The 20,585-nt window shown below is 36.8% G+C and overlaps 1 protein-coding gene across 1 annotated transcript in view; it reads right to left on the reverse strand.

Moving 5' to 3' along the window:
- The window catches only part of LOC102191590 (solute carrier organic anion transporter family member 1B3), a 75,719-nt gene that overhangs the window by 21,692 nt on the left and 33,442 nt on the right, over positions 1-20,585 (reverse strand). Inside the window, exons 4-8 of the mRNA XM_005680797.3 lie at positions 10,866-10,998; positions 6,446-6,567; positions 5,207-5,353; positions 4,914-5,012; positions 1,688-1,933 (exon numbers count right to left, since the gene is read on the reverse strand). Coding sequence (XP_005680854.1) covers positions 1,688-1,933; positions 4,914-5,012; positions 5,207-5,353; positions 6,446-6,567; positions 10,866-10,998 — 747 coding nt within the window. The remainder of the gene's footprint in view (positions 1-1,687; positions 1,934-4,913; positions 5,013-5,206; positions 5,354-6,445; positions 6,568-10,865; positions 10,999-20,585) is intronic.

The following is a 20,585-nucleotide window of genomic DNA, read 5'->3' on the forward strand; positions in this document are numbered from 1 at the left end:
TTGATTCTCCATGTTTACAAATTGTTTCTTTAATGAACTGAAGGCTTTATTTCTTTCTAATCAATTAGTCTTATTTCTGTTCAAATTAGATAAGTAATTTTTCTGACTAAAACTTCTTAGTTATTTCACCTGTTCCTAGTAGCACATATGAGGAACCTCTTTGCTATCTCATATTGGTCACTATCTTGCAAACACAGTTGATAATACAGATGATGTTAACAATTGTTCTAATTTTGTATTTTCATTATCCTCTCCATTCTTTCTGGGCTTGCAGTCAACCACGTTCTTTACAGGTTTAAATAATCAACTACTTTTAATGGGTTTAATTTGCTGCAGTATGAAAATAGCATAAATTGGACAAAAATCCAATGGGATGCTATTTTTATTGTGTATATTAATTTCAAAAACCTCTTCAGTGATGTGCTGGTAAATGTTTAACAACGGATTCTTGGGAGCACAATGCCTGATTTGAGTATTTCCCAATTTTGGTAGTAAGTGGTGGTAACTTCTCCCACTTGGCCAATTTCAAGTTACCAATGTAGTCGAAAAATTAAATCTCTCATGAGCCCATACAAGTAACACCACTGCTTTCAGATCAGAGCGATGGGGAGGAGAAAGTAACAATAAAAGGAGTAGGTGGAAGAACTAATGAGAGGGAGCACTTGGGCTCCACCAACCTCTAAGGTCACTTCAGCTTTAACTTGAAAGGTTGCCAAGGGCTCAGGTGTTGCTCTGCTTTGACTCTTCCTGCTCCACCATTGCTGCGTGATCTGAAAACTGCACTGTTAGCATCTCATTGTTTCAATCATCTTGCTCTGACTGCTGCTGGATCAATAACAGATTAGTGCTCCTAAATTGTTCTCTATTAGTCTTTGGCAGCTTATGTTGGAAAGGAAAGTCACTATCTTCTAGTATGGAGGATTCTTCTTTATATGACTGACTCCAATCCTCTTTGCTACTACTCGTTTCTACTTCATTTTTGAATATTTAGGTAAGCAATGTTTTCTATATAAGTACCAAGAAGACCATCTTATTCTAATTATCTAGAAAGAAACTTGATCTAATTTCCTTCTGCATACTCCATGTCTCCACCTAAGTATAAAGTTGCCCAATTTATAGGCACTCAGAATTCCTTCTATAGGCACTATATGGCTGCTGCCTATATTCTTGTTACAACCTCACTGTATTTAAATACTTGAAAAACAGAGGCAATATTCTATTATCAGGGCATAATATGATTCCTGGTACCATTCGCGAAGCAAAAGAAAGGAAGGAAGGGAGGGAAGTAAAGAAGGGAAAGAAGGAAAAGAGAGAAAGGAAGGAAGGAAGCGAGAGAGAAAGCAAGAAAGAAAAAGAGAGAGAGTCCTTTTAACTCATAATTTGTACTATATAATTTGGAAATGACTACATACTTTTAGGTTTACTAATAATAGATAGTTTTTTAAACTTTAACTGGTTTCTCCCTGCTAAAGACCACAGCCTAATCCTCTTCTCTACAGAGCTGATACATGTTCAGAAAATATTATGAAGTTTTTTAGTAGGAATCTTAGAAGACTAACCCAGCCAAATTTAGTACAGAAGAACATTCACTTTAGATGGTTTGAGTGTGATGTTATTTTTGAATATTTACCTCTCTCTTTCACTGGGATTAACAACTCCAAACTGACTATAAATGTGAAATACTTACCAGTTATAGTGTCAGTAACATTTTGCCCAGTCTTGGTCAAACTAGCCATTTGACTCTTTTCTTCATTTTTCATAGGCAAAGATATTGAGGATACAGAAGCTTTTTTTTCCTTATTTGGTTTATCCAAAGTTTTGGGCAAGAAAAAGAATGGTATGGAAGAAATAATGGATATTAGTCCAGCCGCAAGGAAACCAAGCCACCAAGCACCAACCCAACGAGAGTCCTTAGGAGTTATTCTGATAGTGCCTAAAATAGAGAATTAGAAAAAGCCAGTCAAAAATCATTTTGAAGTGCAAGAATTTCTGGGAAATATTGGTAATAATTGCTGTACTTCATAGATGGAGAAAGTAAATGATGTTTCATCCATTCTGAGACAATGTTTTCTTTTTTTCACACATTTTCAATTTTGAAATAAGGGTAAGTCTAATGTTTAAGGACATCTTACAATTGCTCTTGTCTAGGAATCAGTCACGACACTGTTGTCATTGATGGAGACTGTGTGAACTTGGTGGCTTTTGTGTTGACATGACTGAACATCTGTCCTTATGGAACAATTAAAGCCTGCAAACTATTTAAGGGCCAACTTTGGAATTCCTTGGTGGCTCAGTGGAAAGAATCCAACTGCCAGTGCAGGAGACACAAGAGATGGCAGGTTCCATTCCTGGGTTGGGAAGATCCCCTGGAGTAGAAAATGGCAGCCCACTCCAGTATTCCTACCTAGAAAATTTTATGGACACAGGAAATTGGTGGGCTGAAGTTTATGGGATCACAGCGTTGGACATGACTGAGCATCACAACAATAGCAATACGGAAGGCATGAATCCTCACTGTCTGAAAACTTATATTGGCATCATCTTCTGAGGTCAAGAAATCACCAGCAATGAAACTTACAGCAGTCTGCAAGAAAGTCCCAGAGCTAACAGTAAGGTTCCTGCCCCGCTACTAGAACCTGCATTTCCAACTCTTTGACAGCACAGAGGATGATAATGGTGAAGATATATACATACTGAAACTCTGACTTCAAAATCTGAACTCAAAATTTTAGGGAAAATTTAACCATTTTATTTCAATAATATTTTCCCTTAAAGCTGTGTGAGTGATATGTATGTGCTATATTTCTGTGTGTTAGCCACTCAGCTGTGCCTGACTCTTTGCGATCCCATGGACTGTAGCCTGCCAGGCTGCTCTGTCCATGGAATTTTTCAGGCAACAATATCAGAGTGGGTTGCCTTCTCCAGGGGATCTTTCTGACCCAAGGATCAAACCAAAGAGACCCAAGGGTCTCTCGCATAGCAGGCAGATTCTTTACCTTCTGAGCACCAGGGAGGTCCATGTGCTATATCTAAACAAGTATAAATGAACTGTTTCAGTGAGTATAAAGTAAAAATTCTAATAAGGAAGTATCACACACACAAACACACCCTAGAAATTTGAAGCACAAGAATGGTGTTGTTACTCTTTGATCTTTAAGAAAAACTCTTTAACATGAGAAAACATTGAATTGATATAGAGAAGTAAATTATTCATTCTATTTATTGAAGTGGTTTTAAACTATGCATAGATCTGAGGTTAAAATTGATTTGCATGTTCATATTATTTCATAATCAGCAACTCTGGTAGACTTTAGAAATGATTGGTAAAATCAGAGACTCCATCTATATGCCAAGTACTTATTCATCATCTGTCAGAAATGTCACTTTGGTAACATTTTTTTTTGCGCTCTATCCCCGGTCTACACAAAAGAACTAGAGATCATAACCTGTCTAGACACAGCCTTCTGAAGTGTTCTCCTTGGCTCACACACTATCATAAAAATTGGAAGATTCTACATGAAAGTCTGGATTTCTAGATTTTCTTAAAAACCAATCAGTAGATTTTGTCAATGCTAGATCCTGATTTCTGCATGAAAAGGATAGGTTGAGCCTGAGTAATAAATTCATTTTCAAGTGTGTTCAGAGGGTAGTTCACCACCACCAGTTCTTACAAGTTTAACCATCAGACTTAACACTCTTTATTCACTTGTTATCTTGTTGGCTCCTTTGGCATCGGAGCTCGCCATTGCGCTTCATATTGTGTTTACATCACACCCATGACTGACTAAGCGAAGACGTAATAAAGTCTTGACATGCAGTGGTAGAAATGGGATTACCATGTGTCTAAAACACTATGCATAGTAATTTCTGACTATAGAAAAGAGGTTACAAAACTATAATTCCAAAGATTTTAATAACCATTTATTCCTAGGTTCCTGGTGGTAAAAACAATGATGAACCTGGAAGTGAATGAATAGAAACATAGACTATGATTCACACATCCAAAATAGAAGACATAACATATTCCATCAAGTCCACATTTTAGTTTTATATTAAAATACTTGCAAGACTGTGGTTATCATTGGACTGCTGTGAAGTCCACTCTATGTAGCCCTGGTGCAAATCTGATTTGAAAATCTGATTTGCTTATTTCCAAATGCTTATTGCTTATTATATGTCAATGCAGACACTATATTTTTATGTTCTAAAAGAGATGGCATATCGGTGTACGAATATTTGTGGCTCATTGTGATAAAGACTACAGTAAAGACCTGCTCTTGGTGATTAACAGGGGTGTTTAACTTTTGGTGCCAGTAGAACATGGTGAAGTAAGGCTTCTCTGAAGAGGAGCCACATTTTAGGAGAGACTTTAAACTATGTAGATAGAGAGGGTTTTCTAAGAAATGCAGGTAAGTGACATCAGAAGACCTACTGAGAGATCTGCAATTAATTTGCAATATTTTGGATGAAGTCATCTTAAGGTTCTTAAATTTTCTTATTTTGTGCTTAGCTGTAAAAGCCTGATTTAGATAGCTATGCGTGTGCTTAACTGTGGCAGACTCTGTGGCCCCATGGACTGTAGGTCCCCAGGCTCCTCTGTCTATGGAGTTTTCCAGGCAAGAACACTGGAGTGGGTTGCCATTTCTTACTCCAAGGGATCTTCTTGACCCAAGGATTGAACCAGCATCTCTTACATCTCCTGCACTGGCAGGCGGATTCCTTACTCCTGGCACCACTTGATGTCGACAGGACATGTATTTTATTTTTATTATAGATATTAACACATTTCCTGTTTGTAACTTTTGATGATTAGTCTGCAAAAAGCCACTGAAAGAATGAATTCACTTATTTGGAAGAATGCTGTCATGTACTTCAAAGGCATTACCATGTTACCTTGTTCTGAGAGTACTTACTCAGATCCACGTATCCAATATCCACATACATTTTAGAAAACTGAGATACCAGTACAAAGCCAATGATTGGACCAATCATTGTTACTGCAAGCAAATTACCTAAAAACATTATAAAACATTTTTATCAAATGCCAATAATACATGGTTCTTATTAAATTTTTAAAAGTAATGCTACTTAATATATTTCTCCAAATAACTTTTTCATTAAATAAAAGAATGAGTTGAGGAGCAGTGTTATTGCAAGTTACACCCAGGAAAAGTAACCATAAAATCTACTGTTTTCTGTACATTACCTAAATACAAAGAAGAATGTCCTTCTTCAGCAAAATCATCGATGTAAGAAATCCCCAGGGGGCCAATAGGGGTTTCCCCAATTCCACGAAGCATATTACCCATGAGAACGTATATCCACATATATGACCCAGAATCCTTTTCCCAACCTACATAGACAAGAAGATGCTTTATTTTAAACATTAATCTTAGCATTCCTATTAAAAACTCAACTAACGTAACTCTTTAATTATTCCATTTAAAGTGTTTTGTTCTTTTCTAATTATAAGAATGATTTATCGTCACATTACAGAATTTGACAATATAGAGAAACACAAAGAAAACAAGTAAAATGATCTGTAATCCCATCACACAGAGAGCCACTTCTGATGTTTGCTTATATCTTTCACATTTTTAGTGAACACAAAAATATGCATAATATTCTTTATGTTCTTATAGCAGGATTTTAATGACTGCATCATAGTATGCTGAATAAGTTTCATCATTTCTTTAATCAATCTCTTTCCTTGTTTGTTGTGTTTAGCTGCTGAGTCATGTCTGAGTCTTTTGCAACCCCATGGACTGTAGCCCACTAGGCTCTACTGTCATGGGATTTCCCAGGCAAGAGTAGTGGAGTGCCATGGGATGCCATGATTATAATGATAAATAAATCCTTCTGTATATTCCTGATTATTTCCTTTAAGATAAAGCAATAAAAGTACAATCGCTGATTTAAGCAGATATACATATTTTTGCCCTTTACCATCTTAAAAATTAACCTCCAAAAGATTAATTTATACACTCTCTATAATACATAAAATGTGGCTTTCCCCTCTACCTCATTTCTTTTTATTTTTAATCTTTTCCTATCTAATAGGTAGCAAAATCTTTAGTACTATAATAAAAGCCATTTGTGTTTTAGTAGGTAAATAATCTTTAATTTGTGTAATAATTTGCATTTTTCATAAAGAGTAAAATTACATTTAAATATATGCATGCCACATCCTCTTCTTTTACATTAGTTGCCTATTTTCTTTGCCAATTTCATATCAAAATATTTCTTTTTTCTTATTGCTTCTAAAAGCTTTTTATATATTAACAATGAATTTTGTCTTACATACATGAAAATGTTTTCCCTGTTGTTTTTAAATAAACTTTGCTAACAGATAATATAATAGTTTTTTATAGATGTAATATAATTGTTAAATTTTAGAATATTTATTTGTGACAGTAATATTCAGTAGTGTGAGTTCAATTCTTACCTTTTTCCACTACCTCCAATGATGTTCTATTGGGTAACAAACTTTGGTTAATCGAACAAGTTGGTAAATTTGATGTTGAATTCTCTGATGGATTAAAAGTGGTGTCTTTAGAATACCTGTAACTGTAAGAACATCATTATATTTACTGAATAGTTTTACTTTTCCCAGAAATGCAGAGGAATTTCCCCCTTTAACTGTACCATTCTCTTCTCCAAATTATCAGGATACTCTTTATCAGTTTCCCAGCCTATATGTTAGGAGAAATGATAGGTAAAAGTAAAATAGAATTGTTCGCTAAGACATATCATGCTATACTCCCCAGGCAAGGTGGATTATCACATTACTGTCATCCTAAGAATTCTTATATTCTGGTCAATGCATGAAATATCTTGGTTTCAAGTTTTTAAAATAATTGCTAAGTGCATTTATTCATCCCTTTGAATTATCTTCAAAGATGGTTACAATCTAAACGTTCAAATTTAATTTGCAATCATACTGATTCACCTGCATTTTCTATCAATAGTTTACCTGAATTTCTTTCATGGACACACACACACACACACACAGATCATATGCCTGACTCCTCAAAACTTAGTTTAAAAAGTTCTAGTCTATTTCAATTTGATAAGGAAGAACTTAATTAGAACAACAGAGATGGACCTACTTTTGGACTCTGAGGGAGAGGGAGAGGGTGGGATGATTTGGGAGAATGGCATCCAAACATGTATACTATCATGTAGAAACAAAGCGCCAGTCTATGTTCGATACAGGATACAGGATGCTTGGGGCTGGTGCACAGGGATGATGCAGAGAGATGATATGGGGTGGGAGGTGGGAGGGGGATTCAGGATTGGGAGCTCGTATACACCCGTGGCAGATCCATGCCAATGTATGGCAAAACCAATACAGTATTGTAAAGTAAAATAAAGTAAAATAAATTAAAAAAAAATACATGAATGGATGTAAAGGTATTGTGCTTAGTAAAATAAGTCAGGCAGAGAAAGACAAAGATTGTATGTTCTCACTTATATGTGGAACCTAAAAAAATATAGAGAACATATATAACAAAGCAGAAACAGACTCAAAGATACAGAGAACAAATTAATGGTTACCAGTGGGAAGAGGATTGGGGGAAGAGAGAGTAAATAGGTTAAAGGGATTAGAGGTACAAACAACTAGGTACAAAAGAAATAAGATATTAAGATGTGATGTACAGCACAGGGAATAGAGCCAGCATTTTATAACTATAAGTGGAGTATAATCCATAAAAATAATAAATCTCTATGTTATGCACCTATTACTATTATAATTCATCCATTATACTTCAATAAACAATGCAAATTAAAAATACTGAGGTACCCTGTGAGTTCCAAGGGCAACCTACTGTATGCCAGGCATTATGTGCAACTCCAAATCACTAGAAATAAAACACACAACTTTTGTTATAAAAATATCTTACATCCCCTAAGATAAACGTATATGATGAAAGATACAAAAATGTTAATATATCAGGTCCTGCGTTGTTGTAAAGGAAAGAGAGATGATCAACTTTGCTTGGATATTCAGAAGGGTGTGGATTAGAGAATACTTCAGATAGAAAGGAGTTTAACAAGTAGACAAAGAAGGAAAAACACTCAAAGCTGTAGAAACACTATGAACAAAAGTATGACCTATTATGGCACATGTGGAAAACTCCAGACCTATAATGCGGTCCTCAACCATGGGAAGCCGTGTAAAATGAAACTGGGAAGACAGTCAAGGTCAAATCAATGAGTTATCTGTATATGCAAATGAACCAAGATATTAATTTTTAGGCAAGAGACTTTCAATACTTTGACTATACCAACAGTGAGAAATATATTTTGCATCACAATCACAATACATACATATCCACACACACACACACACACACACACACATTTATAAAACCAAAAAGAAAGTTTCACAGAATAACTGTTTTCTTCTATTCTGTTCTATTCTATTCTATTCTATCATATTAAAAAAAATTGTCATTCTCAATAATCTGAATTGATTTCTTGATTGACAAGTTTTTCAGGATCTGAATTTTGAAAAACACTGTTCTAGGATATTGGGAGTTTTAAGTAGGAGTAAAATAATAGGATTTTTGTTTTTAAGATGAACACCATAGTACTTCCTTGCTGGTCCAGTGGTTAAGACTCCAAGCTCTCAATGCAGGGGGCCTGGGTTTGATCTTTGGTCAAGGAACTGGATTTCACATATTGCAACTAAAGATTCTGCCTACTGCAATGAATATTAAAGATCCCATGTGCTGCAATAAGACCCACTGCAGCCAAATAAACAATTTTTTTAAAATAAAAATTACAAAAAGTAAAATGAATACTGTAGTATTGAATGTGAGTTACAATGAAGTCGGGATGGGATGCAGAAAGTCCAGGCCAGAGATGATGGGAAAGAAAAAAGGGACAACTTTGACATGTAGGAGGTAGAAAAAGCAAGATTTGGTGACCACTGGTCATGTGTACTGAAACAAAGAATAAGTCTAAGATGAGATCCTTGACTTTGGTTTGAATCTCTCTGTGGATAAATGAATCACTGCTGAAAGAGTGAATGTGAAAAATCTGAGCTGGTTTTGGCACAGAGATAAATTCAGTTCTGAATATATGGGTGGAAAATGTTTGTAGGATGTTAGGCTGGAGATACCCATGAGGTGGTTGATTATATAACTCTTGAGTATAAGATAAACTCACTGTACAGTGATAGTTGCATTTAAGGCATGTACTCGACAGAAATCACGTAGAGTGTAAAGTGCAGAAGATTGGTAAGGGAACTTAGGCAAGACTGACCCTATGGCATCAGAAGCAGAAGGAAAGGGAGGGTATGATGGAAAAGCCAAAAGGAGGAAATAAATCAAGAGGGAATAAGATGATGGAAATAAGAAGGAACAGTACCAGGAAGAAGAAAGACCTTATGAAAATCAATATAGTAATTAATTAATAACAAAAAAGCATGGTTGTTGGCTTTGATAATAAGTAAGTAACATATCTTTAGCAGAAACTGCTCATTGGCTTTCAGTATCCATTATTCTCCCCTTTCTATGGTAACAGAATCTAGGATCTTTAGCTGGGAAATATATGCCTGAAATAAAGTCTATTTTTTCCCAAGAACTTTATATCTAGATGTGAGCTGTAACAAAGTTCTGGCCAGCTTGAAGCCAGTAGAAGTGTTATGCTTCTGAAGATATTCCTTAAGCCTCAGCCTGTGTGAGTTCTGTTTCTTCTTCTTCTTCCCTTCTTCTGTCCTGTTGTAAGGAACAACATTGCCACAACTTACACCATGAAGTCAAGGCCAGTCAAAGCCTAGGTTGGCTACATTAACTTTTTATGTAAAAAATAAGCTCCTATCTTATTTAAGCCATCACTATTTTTGTTTTTTTGTCATCAGTATCTGACTCTAATTAAAACTACACAGAGACTTAGGTTGAAGACTGAGATGGTAGTGGGAAAATCCATACTGCAGTGAGTTGAGTGGGGAAGTTGTGAGAAGCTTTTGGCAGGAAAGAGGTCTCTGCAGGAGGTCCCTTTGTCTCTTCACTTTAGCAAAACTACATTGTAACTAACTTTTAATCAGGCACCCCCTGTGCTCCTCAATCTCTAGCCAAAGCACACCTTTCAAATGATTTGATCACACAATATCTTACCTAAACTGCCTATTCCTTCCGCAGATCAAAGAAGTAAAAATGAAGAAGTAATTAATCAATCAATCAATTAAGTAATCATCTATTAAGTAATTAATAGATGACCAGATCTCTTTCCTAGCTTTCCCTTCAGTGAACAAACGGTGTGAACAATGTAGCGTCTAAAGAAAGATCACAAGAGGTTGACAGCCTGCCCACTGTGGGGCATGGTAACGACTTTGACACTCTATCTCAATGATTAACAGATCTCTCCTCTTTTCCCTTCAAAAACTTTAATGGCTAAACAGAATCATGGGAATTGATTTTTGGGGGATAGGAGTCCATCTTCTCCCCCAGATTGTTGACATTCTGATTAAAAGCAAAGTTTCCTTTCTACCGACAATCGTCTCTCAGGTATTAATTTTTGAGTGGTGAGCAGTTGGACCTGAGGTCAGTAAATAAAGCCTTATTAAATAGTATCAAAATCTTGTAGGCAAAGACATAAAATATATGTTATAGTAAAAAGTTACAAAAAGCTTATTTATTTTCTATGAAACTGCACCTGATTTATTGCTATTCCTATTTCAATATCAATGAGAGCCACGGTAGATAAAACTGAGTTAATTATTATATAGAAAATATAATCCATTTTTATACATGCTTAGTGGACATTCTTCTTAAGGGGAATACTTATTTAAACATAAAAAATAAAATTCTATGATTAATTTACAAGGAAATGATCATTGATAGCATAGAGCCACTTACTATCCCATGAAGAAATGTGGTAAAGCAGTCAAAATACTTCCAGTTCCCATAACAATGCAACCAATTCCAATTAGCTTCGGTCTGTGTAATTTGGCTCCAAAGTAACTCACAAATACAATCACAAGCAAATTTCCTACAAAAAGAACAAAATTATTTTTTTATGATTCATTATAGCAAACAGTAACTGAGTCCACATTTGTGTCCAAGAGAATAGAAAGCCCAGAATGGATACAAATAAAGCATAAGACATAGTATGTGTATGCTAAGTTGCTTCGGTCGTGTTGGTCTGTTTGCGATGCTATGAATTGTAGCCCATCAGGCTCTTGTCTCAATGGGATTCTCCAGGCAAGAATATTGGAGTGGGTTGCCATGCCCTCTTCCAGGGATCAAACCTGCATTTCTTAGGTCTCCTATATTGCCAGGTGAATTCTTTACTACTAGCACCACCTGGGAAGCCCATAAGATGTGGTACCTTTCCTCAAAGATCTGGTAATCTAATTAGGATAATACTCATTTACCTTAGGCTGCTCACTATACAGTTGTATGGTAGTAATAATAAATAGACTTGACTTTAGATAAGAGTGAAAGGACTTGAATTACTTGGTGATATGAGTGAAGCAAAATTTTATGAAGAATTTGGAGTTGAGTCGGTTGTATTGGAATGGGGAAAAATGGACAACCTTACTCGAGGAAAGATATTTACTCAATGCATTTTTCATTCACTTTTAGCATTCTTTGAATTCCTATTAAGTACTTTCCATGGTCCTAGAAGCCAGAAGTATAAGAAAAGAATAAACACTGTATGGTATCTGTTCTAAAAGAACATACATACCATTGACAAGAGTAGATAAATGAACAGAGGGTTCAGTCCCTGGTGAGGAATTGGGATCTCACATAGATCATGGCATGGCCAAAGGAAAAGAGCATACTTGTAAAAAATGTATGTAATTTATACAACAGACATACATTTTGAGTCCTTTCAAATCATTAAAAAGTGGGGAAAAAAGGAAAATGGGCAAAGGCATTCAGCAACCGGTTCATAAAATAAGAGAAATAATTCAATTTCTCAATAGTTCAATTGCTCAGTAATTATATAAAATCTCATGAGTATTGGAAAAATAAAAATCAAAATGAAGGCAACAAAGCAATATACTCAATGTTCTTAAAAAACAAACAAACAATTTTAACCCCCAGTTCTATATCTTGTTAAACAGTCTGCCCATTTTCCTTTTCCCCCACTTTTTAATGGTTTGAAGGGACTCAAAGTTTATGTCTGTTTTATAGACTACATATTTTTTTTACGAGTATGCTCTTTTTCTTTGGCCATGGCATACTCTGTCAGGGGACGTTCAACTTTAAGGGATTCAGTATGTTGTTTTCTTCCTTTGTGAGCTGTTTCTCAAGGACTCTCTGTTCCTTACCAGTTCCTGGATAACAGGAATGAGCAGAGGTGCACGCAGTTCTCAGGACTGAGATCATGGGAAAGAGCACCTGCTTGGATTCCCTTCAGTGACTCCCTTCAGTGACCTTTTAGGACTATCCATTTTGTTGCAACTGGTGGAATTTCATTCTTTTTAACAGCTGAGTAATCATTTTATTGCAGATATATAAGCATGTGTTTCTGCAAATAAAGTACCCTTGTTTCACTCGAGACTTGTGTCCCCTGCATCCTTCTTCTCTTCGACTCCAGTCCCCAGGTCCTGGTCTACAAAGACCGTGACAATTGGTGCCTGAACAGGGACCTGGTGAACGCCCTTGGCAAGCGGACGGAATGACTGTTAGGACCTACAGAGTTTGGTAATTGAGGGGTTATGGGACAAACGGCTGGAAAGCCCCACCAGTTTTCTACTTTACTTCAACATTTATTTAAGGTTCAAGGACTTTTGGTTTCACATCAACAGATAGAGGCTTGTCTCCAAACAGTGGTTGTATATAATCCTTGGTTCCCTGATGAAGACAGTTTCAATTTAAAAATTTGGAACTGGGTTAAAAAAAAAATGTTGAAGGAGCCACAAGACTGGGTGAAAATATTCCAATAGATTTCTGGCCCTTGTCGGCCCTCATTAAAAGTCACGATCTTGCCATTTCGAGACAATTCTAGCCCCCCTGATATTCGTCAACAAGCAGAACACTCATTATACGAATATAAATTAGATGATGAGATGACAAAAGGCCCAATTAGAACAACATAAAATGTTTCAGAACTTTCCCACCATCCCTGCTCCGACTGTCCCAAGCGCTCCTCCTCTTGTAACAGGCATGAAACAGAAGGTCCCCTCGACTTGAGGACAAGATGAATCTGATGATGATTCTTCTGATGCTCTCTTTGACACTAAAGTCAACAATGCTTTTTGTGATGACACTGATAAGCCCCTAACACACACTCATATTTATGAAAACAGACGATCCGCTCATTCTCCTTCACGATGAAGACTTTCTGATTTACTGGCTTTGCAATCTTGAGTTTACGAGGCTGATGATCTTTTTGCCTTTCCTGTGTTAAAAAATGTTAATGCTCAAAGACAACTAATACCTCAATATGAAGACATTGATTTTTCTCACATGCAACAAATGAAAAAGGCTGTAACTATATACTGCTCTCATTTGCTTTTTACTAAAAAACTTCTAAATGCTATGACATCTTCTATTAAAATTTTTATTCCTTATGATTGACAAATTTTGATAAAAAGCTTTTCTTAAACCTAAAAAATATCTTCAGTAGATAATGTGGTTTCATGATGTGGCCGGAGATTTTGTCAATTCTAATGCTCAAGCTGGCACTCCCCCAAACCAAATTACTTTAAAAATGTTAACCGGTATGAGACAATTTGATCTGGTGGAAGCTCAGATACTATGCCCTCCTTTGTTACGTGAATAATCAAAAGAAGTTGCCCTTAAAGCTTGATATCAAATTACTCCTCAAAGAGAACCTAAAGGTAGCTGCACAAAGATATTACAAGGGCCTAATGAAGCCTATGCTGATTTTTTAGCTAGACTGAGAGTTGCTACCTCCCAGAGGTGTCGAAGAGGAAGCCAAAGTGCAAATAGAAAAGCTGCTTACTTACATATGAAAATGCGAATCAGAAATGTCAGAGAGCCATCGCTCCAGTTCATGAGACCAGAAATGTTATTGATTATTTAAAGGCTTATTGCAACTTAGGATCAAAAACTCAAAAAATGCAAATGTTAGCTGAAACAATGACTGCTATGTTTAAAAAGAAAAATGAAAGGTGTTTTGCTTGTGGGGATAAGAGCCATTTAAAAAAGGATTGCCCTAAAACACACACACACACACACACACACACACACACACACACACACAATTAAAACTATTAAAAAACCTCCAGGAGTCTGCCCTTGTTGTTGTAAGGAGGTACACTGGGCTTAAAAATAATGATCTAAATACGATATTGGAAAAAAAAAATCCTATTTCAAAAAACTCAAAGATGGGGACTTCCCGGGTCCCCATCAACAAAAACCAGGGACAAACTCAATCTTTTCCCTCAAACCCTCAACAACTGACAGTGCTACCATTGATATACCAGCCCTAAACGATTTTCTTCCTTTTCCTCAAGCAGTCCCTTCTAGAATACCTACTGGACTTTATGGATCCCTACACCCACAAACCTTCAGCCTTATATGGGGCCAATCTAGTCTGACTTCTAAAGAAATTACTGTTCAACCTGAAATAGTTGATTCAGATTATAAGGAAAAAATTTAAATTATGATGTCATCTCAGATACTGTCACAATTCAAAAAGGGGAACAAAATTGCCCAATTACATCTTTTACCTTACATTTCTGTTAACTCCTCTAATGATATAGGGACGGATGGATTTGGTAATACAGATCAAAAGCAATCCTTATGGACATCAGTTCAGTTCAGTTCAGTTCAGTCGCTCAGTCGTGTCCGACTCTTTGTGACCCCATGAATCGCAGCACACCAGGCCTCCCTGTCCATCACCAACTCCCGGAGTTCACTCAGACTCACGTCCATCGAGTCAGTGATGCCATCCAGCCATCTCATCCTCTGTTGTCCCCTTCTCCTCCTGCCCCGAATCCCTCCCAGCATCAGAGTCTTTTCCAATCAGTCAACTCTTCGTATGAGGTGGCCAAAGTACTGGAGCTTCAGCTTTAGCATCATTCCTTCCAAAAAAATCACAGGGCTGATCTCCTTCAGAATGGACTGGTTGGATCTCCTTGCAGTCCAAGGGACCCTCAAGAGTCTTCTCCAACACCACAGTTCAAAAGCATCAATTCTTCGGTGCTCAGCCTTCACAGTCCAACTCTCACATCCATACATGACCAATGGAAAAACCATAGCCTTGACTAGATGGACCTTAGTCGGCAAAGTAATGTCTCTGCTTTAAAATATACTATCTAGGTTGGTCATAACTTTCCTTCCAAGGAGTAAGCGTCTTTTAATTTCATGGCTGCAGTCACCATCTGCAGTGATTTTGGAGCCCAAAAATATAAAGTCTGATACTGTTTCCAATGTTTCGCCATCTATTTCCCATGAAGTGATGGGACCGGATGCCATGATCTTCATTTTCTGAATGTTGAGCTTTAAGCTGACTTTTTCACTCTCCTCTTTCACTTTCATTAAGAGGCTTTTTAGTTCCTCTTCACTTTCTGCCATAAGGGTGGTGTCATCTGCATATCTGAGGTCATTGATATTTCTCCCAGCAATCTTGATTCCAGCTTGTGTTTCTTCCAGTCCAGCGTTTCTCATGATGTACTCTGCATATAAGTTAAATAAGCAGGGTGACAATATACAGCCTTGATGTACTCCTTTTCCTATTTGGAACCAGTCTGTTGTTCCATGTCCAGTTCTAACTGTTGCTTCCTGTCCTGCATACAGATTTCTCAAGAGGCAGGTCAGGTGGTCTGGTATTCCCATCTCTTTCAGAATTTTCCACAGTTTATTGTAATCCACACAGTCAAAGGCTTTGGCATAGTCAATAAAACAGAAATAGATATTTTTCTGGAACTCTCTTGCTTTTTCCATGATCCAGCGGATGCTGGCAATTTGATCTCTGTTTCCTCTGCCTTTTCTAAAACCAGCATGAACATCAGGAAGTTCATGGTTCACATATTGCTGAAGTCTGGCTTGGAGAATTTTGAGCATTACATCAATAGTATCTAAATATACATGACCAAATATAAATATAAAAATTAATGACAAAATATTTTCTGGTCTTCTTGATGCTGGATCCAATATTACCGTTATTTCCAAACCTTCATGGCCCAAATCTTGGCCTATACAGAGAATTTCTTGCCAAATTGCAGGAGTTTTTCAAACCAAACTACAAGAGGTTTATCAAAGTGTCCAAATATATCCATGTGAGGGACCAGAAGGCCAGCCTACAACATTACAACCTTATGTGATAGATGCACCCCTTAATTTAACAGAAAGAGATTTACTCATACAATGACAAACTCAAATATATATTCCACATTTTCCCTAGGAGCCACTGCTCATTTAACAAACAATACAATTATTAAAATAACTTAGAAAAATGATGAGCCTATTTAGACAGAGCAATGGTCCTTTACAAAAGAGAAATTAGAGACACAGAAGAACTGTACAAAAAAGACCTTCACAACCTGGATAATCACGATGGTGTGATCACTCATCTAGAGCCAGACATCCTGGAATGTGGAGTCAAGTGGGCCTTAGAAAGCATCACTATGAACAAAGCTAGTGGAGGTGATGGAATTCCGGTTGAGCTGTTTCAAATCTTGAAAGATGATGCTGTGAAAGTGCTGCACTCAATATGCCAGCAAATTTGGAAAACTCAGCAGTGGCCACAGGACTGGAAAAGGTCAGTTTTCATTCCAATCCCAAAGAAAGGCAATGCCAAAGAATGCTCAAACTACCTCACAATTGCACTCATCTCACATGCTAGTAAAGTAATGCTCAAAATCCCTGAAGCCAGGTTTCAGCAATACATGAACCATGAACTTCCAGATGTTCATGCTGGTTTTAGAAAAGGCAGAGGAACCAGAGATCAAATTGCCAGCATCCGCTGGATCATGGAAAAAGCAAGAGAGTTCCAGAAAAACATCTATTTCTGCTTTATTGACTATGCCAAAGCCTTTGACTGTGTGGATTACAATAAACTGTGGAAAATTCTGAAAGAGATGGGAATACCAGACCACCTGACCTGCCTCTTGAGAAATCTGTATGCAGGACAGGAAGCAACAGTTAGAACTGGACATGGAACAACAGACTGGTTCCAAATAGGAAAAGGAGTACATCAAGGCTGTATATTGTCACCCTGCTTATTTAACTTATATGCAGAGTACATCATGAGAAACGCTGGACTGGAAGAAACACAAGCTGGAATCAAGATTGCTGGGAGAAATATCAATGACCTCAGATATGCAGATGACACCACCCTTATGGCAGAAAGTGAAGAGGAACTAAAAAGCCTCTTAATGAAAGTGAAAGAGGAGAGTGAAAAAGTCAGCTTAAAGCTCAACATTCAGAAAATGAAGATCATGGCATCTGGTCCCATCACTTCATGGGAAATAGATGGCGAAACAGTGGAAACAGTATCAGACTTTATATTTTTGGGCTCCAAAATCACTGCAGATGGTGACTGCAGCCATGAAATTAAAAGACGCTTACTCCTTGGAAGGAAAGTTATGACCAACCTAGATAGTATATTTTAAAGCAGAGACATTACTTTGCCAACTAAGGTCCATCTAGTCAAGGCTATGGTTTTTCCATTGGTCATGTATGGATGTGAGAGTTGGACTGTGAAGAAGGCTGAGCACCAAAGAATTGATGCTTTTGAACTGTGGTGTTGGAGAAGACTCTTGAGGGTCCCTTGGACTGCAAGGAGATCCAACCAGTCCATTCTGAAGGAGATCAGCCCTGTGATTTTTTTGGAAGGAATGATGCTAAAGCTGAAGCTCCAGTACTTTGGCCACCTCATACGAAGAGTTGACTGATTGGAAAAGACTCTGATGCTGGGAGGGATTCGGGGCAGGAGGAGAAGGGGACAACAGAGGATGAGATGGCTGGATGGCATCACTGACTCGATGGACGTGAGTCTGAGTGAACTCCGGGAGTTGGTGATGGACAGGGAGGCCTGGTGTGCTGCGATTCATGGGGTCACAAAGAGTCGGACACGACTGAGTGACTGAACTGAACTGAATTTAAGAAACTTATAGATACACAATTGAAATCAAAACATATTGATAAATCTTGTTCTCCTTGGAATTCTCCCACCATGTGTCAATATTATGTAACCAAAGCCCTTAAACTTAATAGAAAACAATTTCCTAACTTTCTTGTTATTCATTATATAGATGATATGTTATTTTCAGGTCCATCTCTTTTAGAAACTCAACAGATGTTTGACATAACTCAACAATGCTTAAAAGCTTCTGGATTAATCATTGCCCCTAAAAAGATTCAAACATCTACATCTTACTATTAGTTAAGATTTGTTGTTAATAGACAATGTATTACTCTCCAACTAACACAGATTCATATTAATAAATTATGAACCTTGAATGATTTTCAAAAATTTTTAGGCTATGTAAATTGGATTAGACCCCCTTTAAACATTGCAAATTATCAACTGACTAATTTATTTAACACTTTAAAAAGAGATCCCAATTTAAATAGCCCTAATTCACTTTCACAAGAGATACAAGAAGAACTCTATTTAATATAAAATAAATTGCAAAAGCAATTTCTTACTCGTATTAGACTTGATTTACCTCTAGAGTTATTTATACTCCCCTCTCTCCATTCTCCCACAGGACTTCTTATCCAAAAAAATACCCAATAGAATGGATTTATACCCATTTTAGAGGGACAAGGTCACTTATACCCTATCTTGATTTGATCACTCTAATCATTATCAATGAAAAAAATTAGAGCTAGGACTCTAATTGGCTCCAATCCTCATAAAATTGTTGTACCTATTAATAAATCTCAATTGGAGAACACATTACAAACTTCTATCAATTTCCAAATAGCCTTTCTGAAATATTTTGGAAAGTTTTCATTTCATTATCCTTCTAACAAGCTTTAAAATTTCTTCAAAAATACTGAATTTATTATCTCTCACATTGTCACATCACAACCTGTACCTCAAACTGATGTTTTCTATATAGATGGGACTAAACACACCAAAGCCTCATTCTGGTCTCTCAAAAAATATAAAGTCTTTTGTACTAAATTTCACTCTGCTCAACAAAACGAATTATATGCTCTCATTCAGGTTGTTCACCTACATTCTTAACCTATTAATATAGTTTCTAACTCCTTATATTCAGTTTTTGTATAAAAAAAACTTCTACCATAAATTCTAATCAATCTATTATCCAACAACATTTTCTTAACCTACAATCTATTGTTAAAAACCACACTTCCCCCATTTATATTACCCATATTCGAACACATTCTTGTCTTCCTGGCCCGATGGCTCATGACAATAAATAAACTGATAAGCTTGTCTCTTTTGCTACTCCTGAAGAGCAACATGCTCTATTACACAATAATGCTGGTTCATTTCATCAAATTTGGACAATTCCATACTGATAAGCTAAAAAAAATCATTAATAATTGCTCTACTTGTACGCCCCTACATCTTTGACCCATTGCACAAGATATCAATCCTTGAGGATTACAACCCAATAACCTATGACAAATGGATGTAACTCATTGCCCTGAACTTTCTCCCTCTTCCTTCTTACATGTCTCACTCGATACAAATTCTTCTTTTATATGGGCTACACTTCTCCAAGGTGAAACTACATGACATGTTACAACCCACCTTTTAGCTCGGTTTACAGTAGTGAGAACACCTAGTTCTATAAACTGGCCCTGCCTGTATTTCTAGACAATTCAAACAATTTTTTACATTCATTCTCTATTAAACATATTACAGACATTCCTTATAATTCACAAACACAGGACATAATTAAATGAGCACATCATACACTGAAACTACAGATAAAAAAATTTAAAAGGGGGGAATACACAGGAACACTTCTATCTTCCTTATCCAGAGCAGACTTTACTAGATTCCAATGCAATATATTTTTTAATCCTATAACTATTGTTGATACAGCTTTATTTGTTTTAAATTTTTTAAACTTACTGCAAGGAGATATTTTGACAAAAGCAGAAAAGTATTTCGAGGCATTGAAGGATACCTCCCTTCCTCTGCCCATTTGGTATCAAGACAAGTTGACTACACAATGAAAATCTGGAAAATTAACATCACAGGGGAAAGGGTATGCTTGTATTTCTCCAGATGTATCCAACGAAATCAGTTGGCTCCCTCTTTGGAAGATCTGCCTTAGGGGAGCCACCGGTGTTCAAGATAGAGAAGAAATGGCAAAATCCCCAGGAGGAGGAGATTCCAGTACAAGCTATGGTGGCTTTAAAAATTTTCCAAGAAATGCTGCACTCGACGTCATCAACCTTATGATCTCCATACTTGGGGACAGATAAAAACCCTTTAATCAAGATGAAAATCTGGTTTCTCAACAGGGAATGCCTTGGAATCCTGAAAATATTTTTGTTGCTACGCTTGCTTTGCTTGCTTTTGCATCCCCCGCTCAGGCTGACTTGATTAATCACACTTATTGGGCTTATATACCTAACCCCCCTTTATTACAGGTTGTAAAATGGACAGATATAGGACTGATCATATCCACTAATGACTCAGTACATATGCCTCCTCCTTGGAGC

This window comes from Capra hircus, chromosome 5, assembly GCF_001704415.2.
Source record: "Capra hircus breed San Clemente chromosome 5, ASM170441v1, whole genome shotgun sequence".
NCBI lineage: Eukaryota > Metazoa > Chordata > Mammalia > Artiodactyla > Bovidae > Capra > Capra hircus.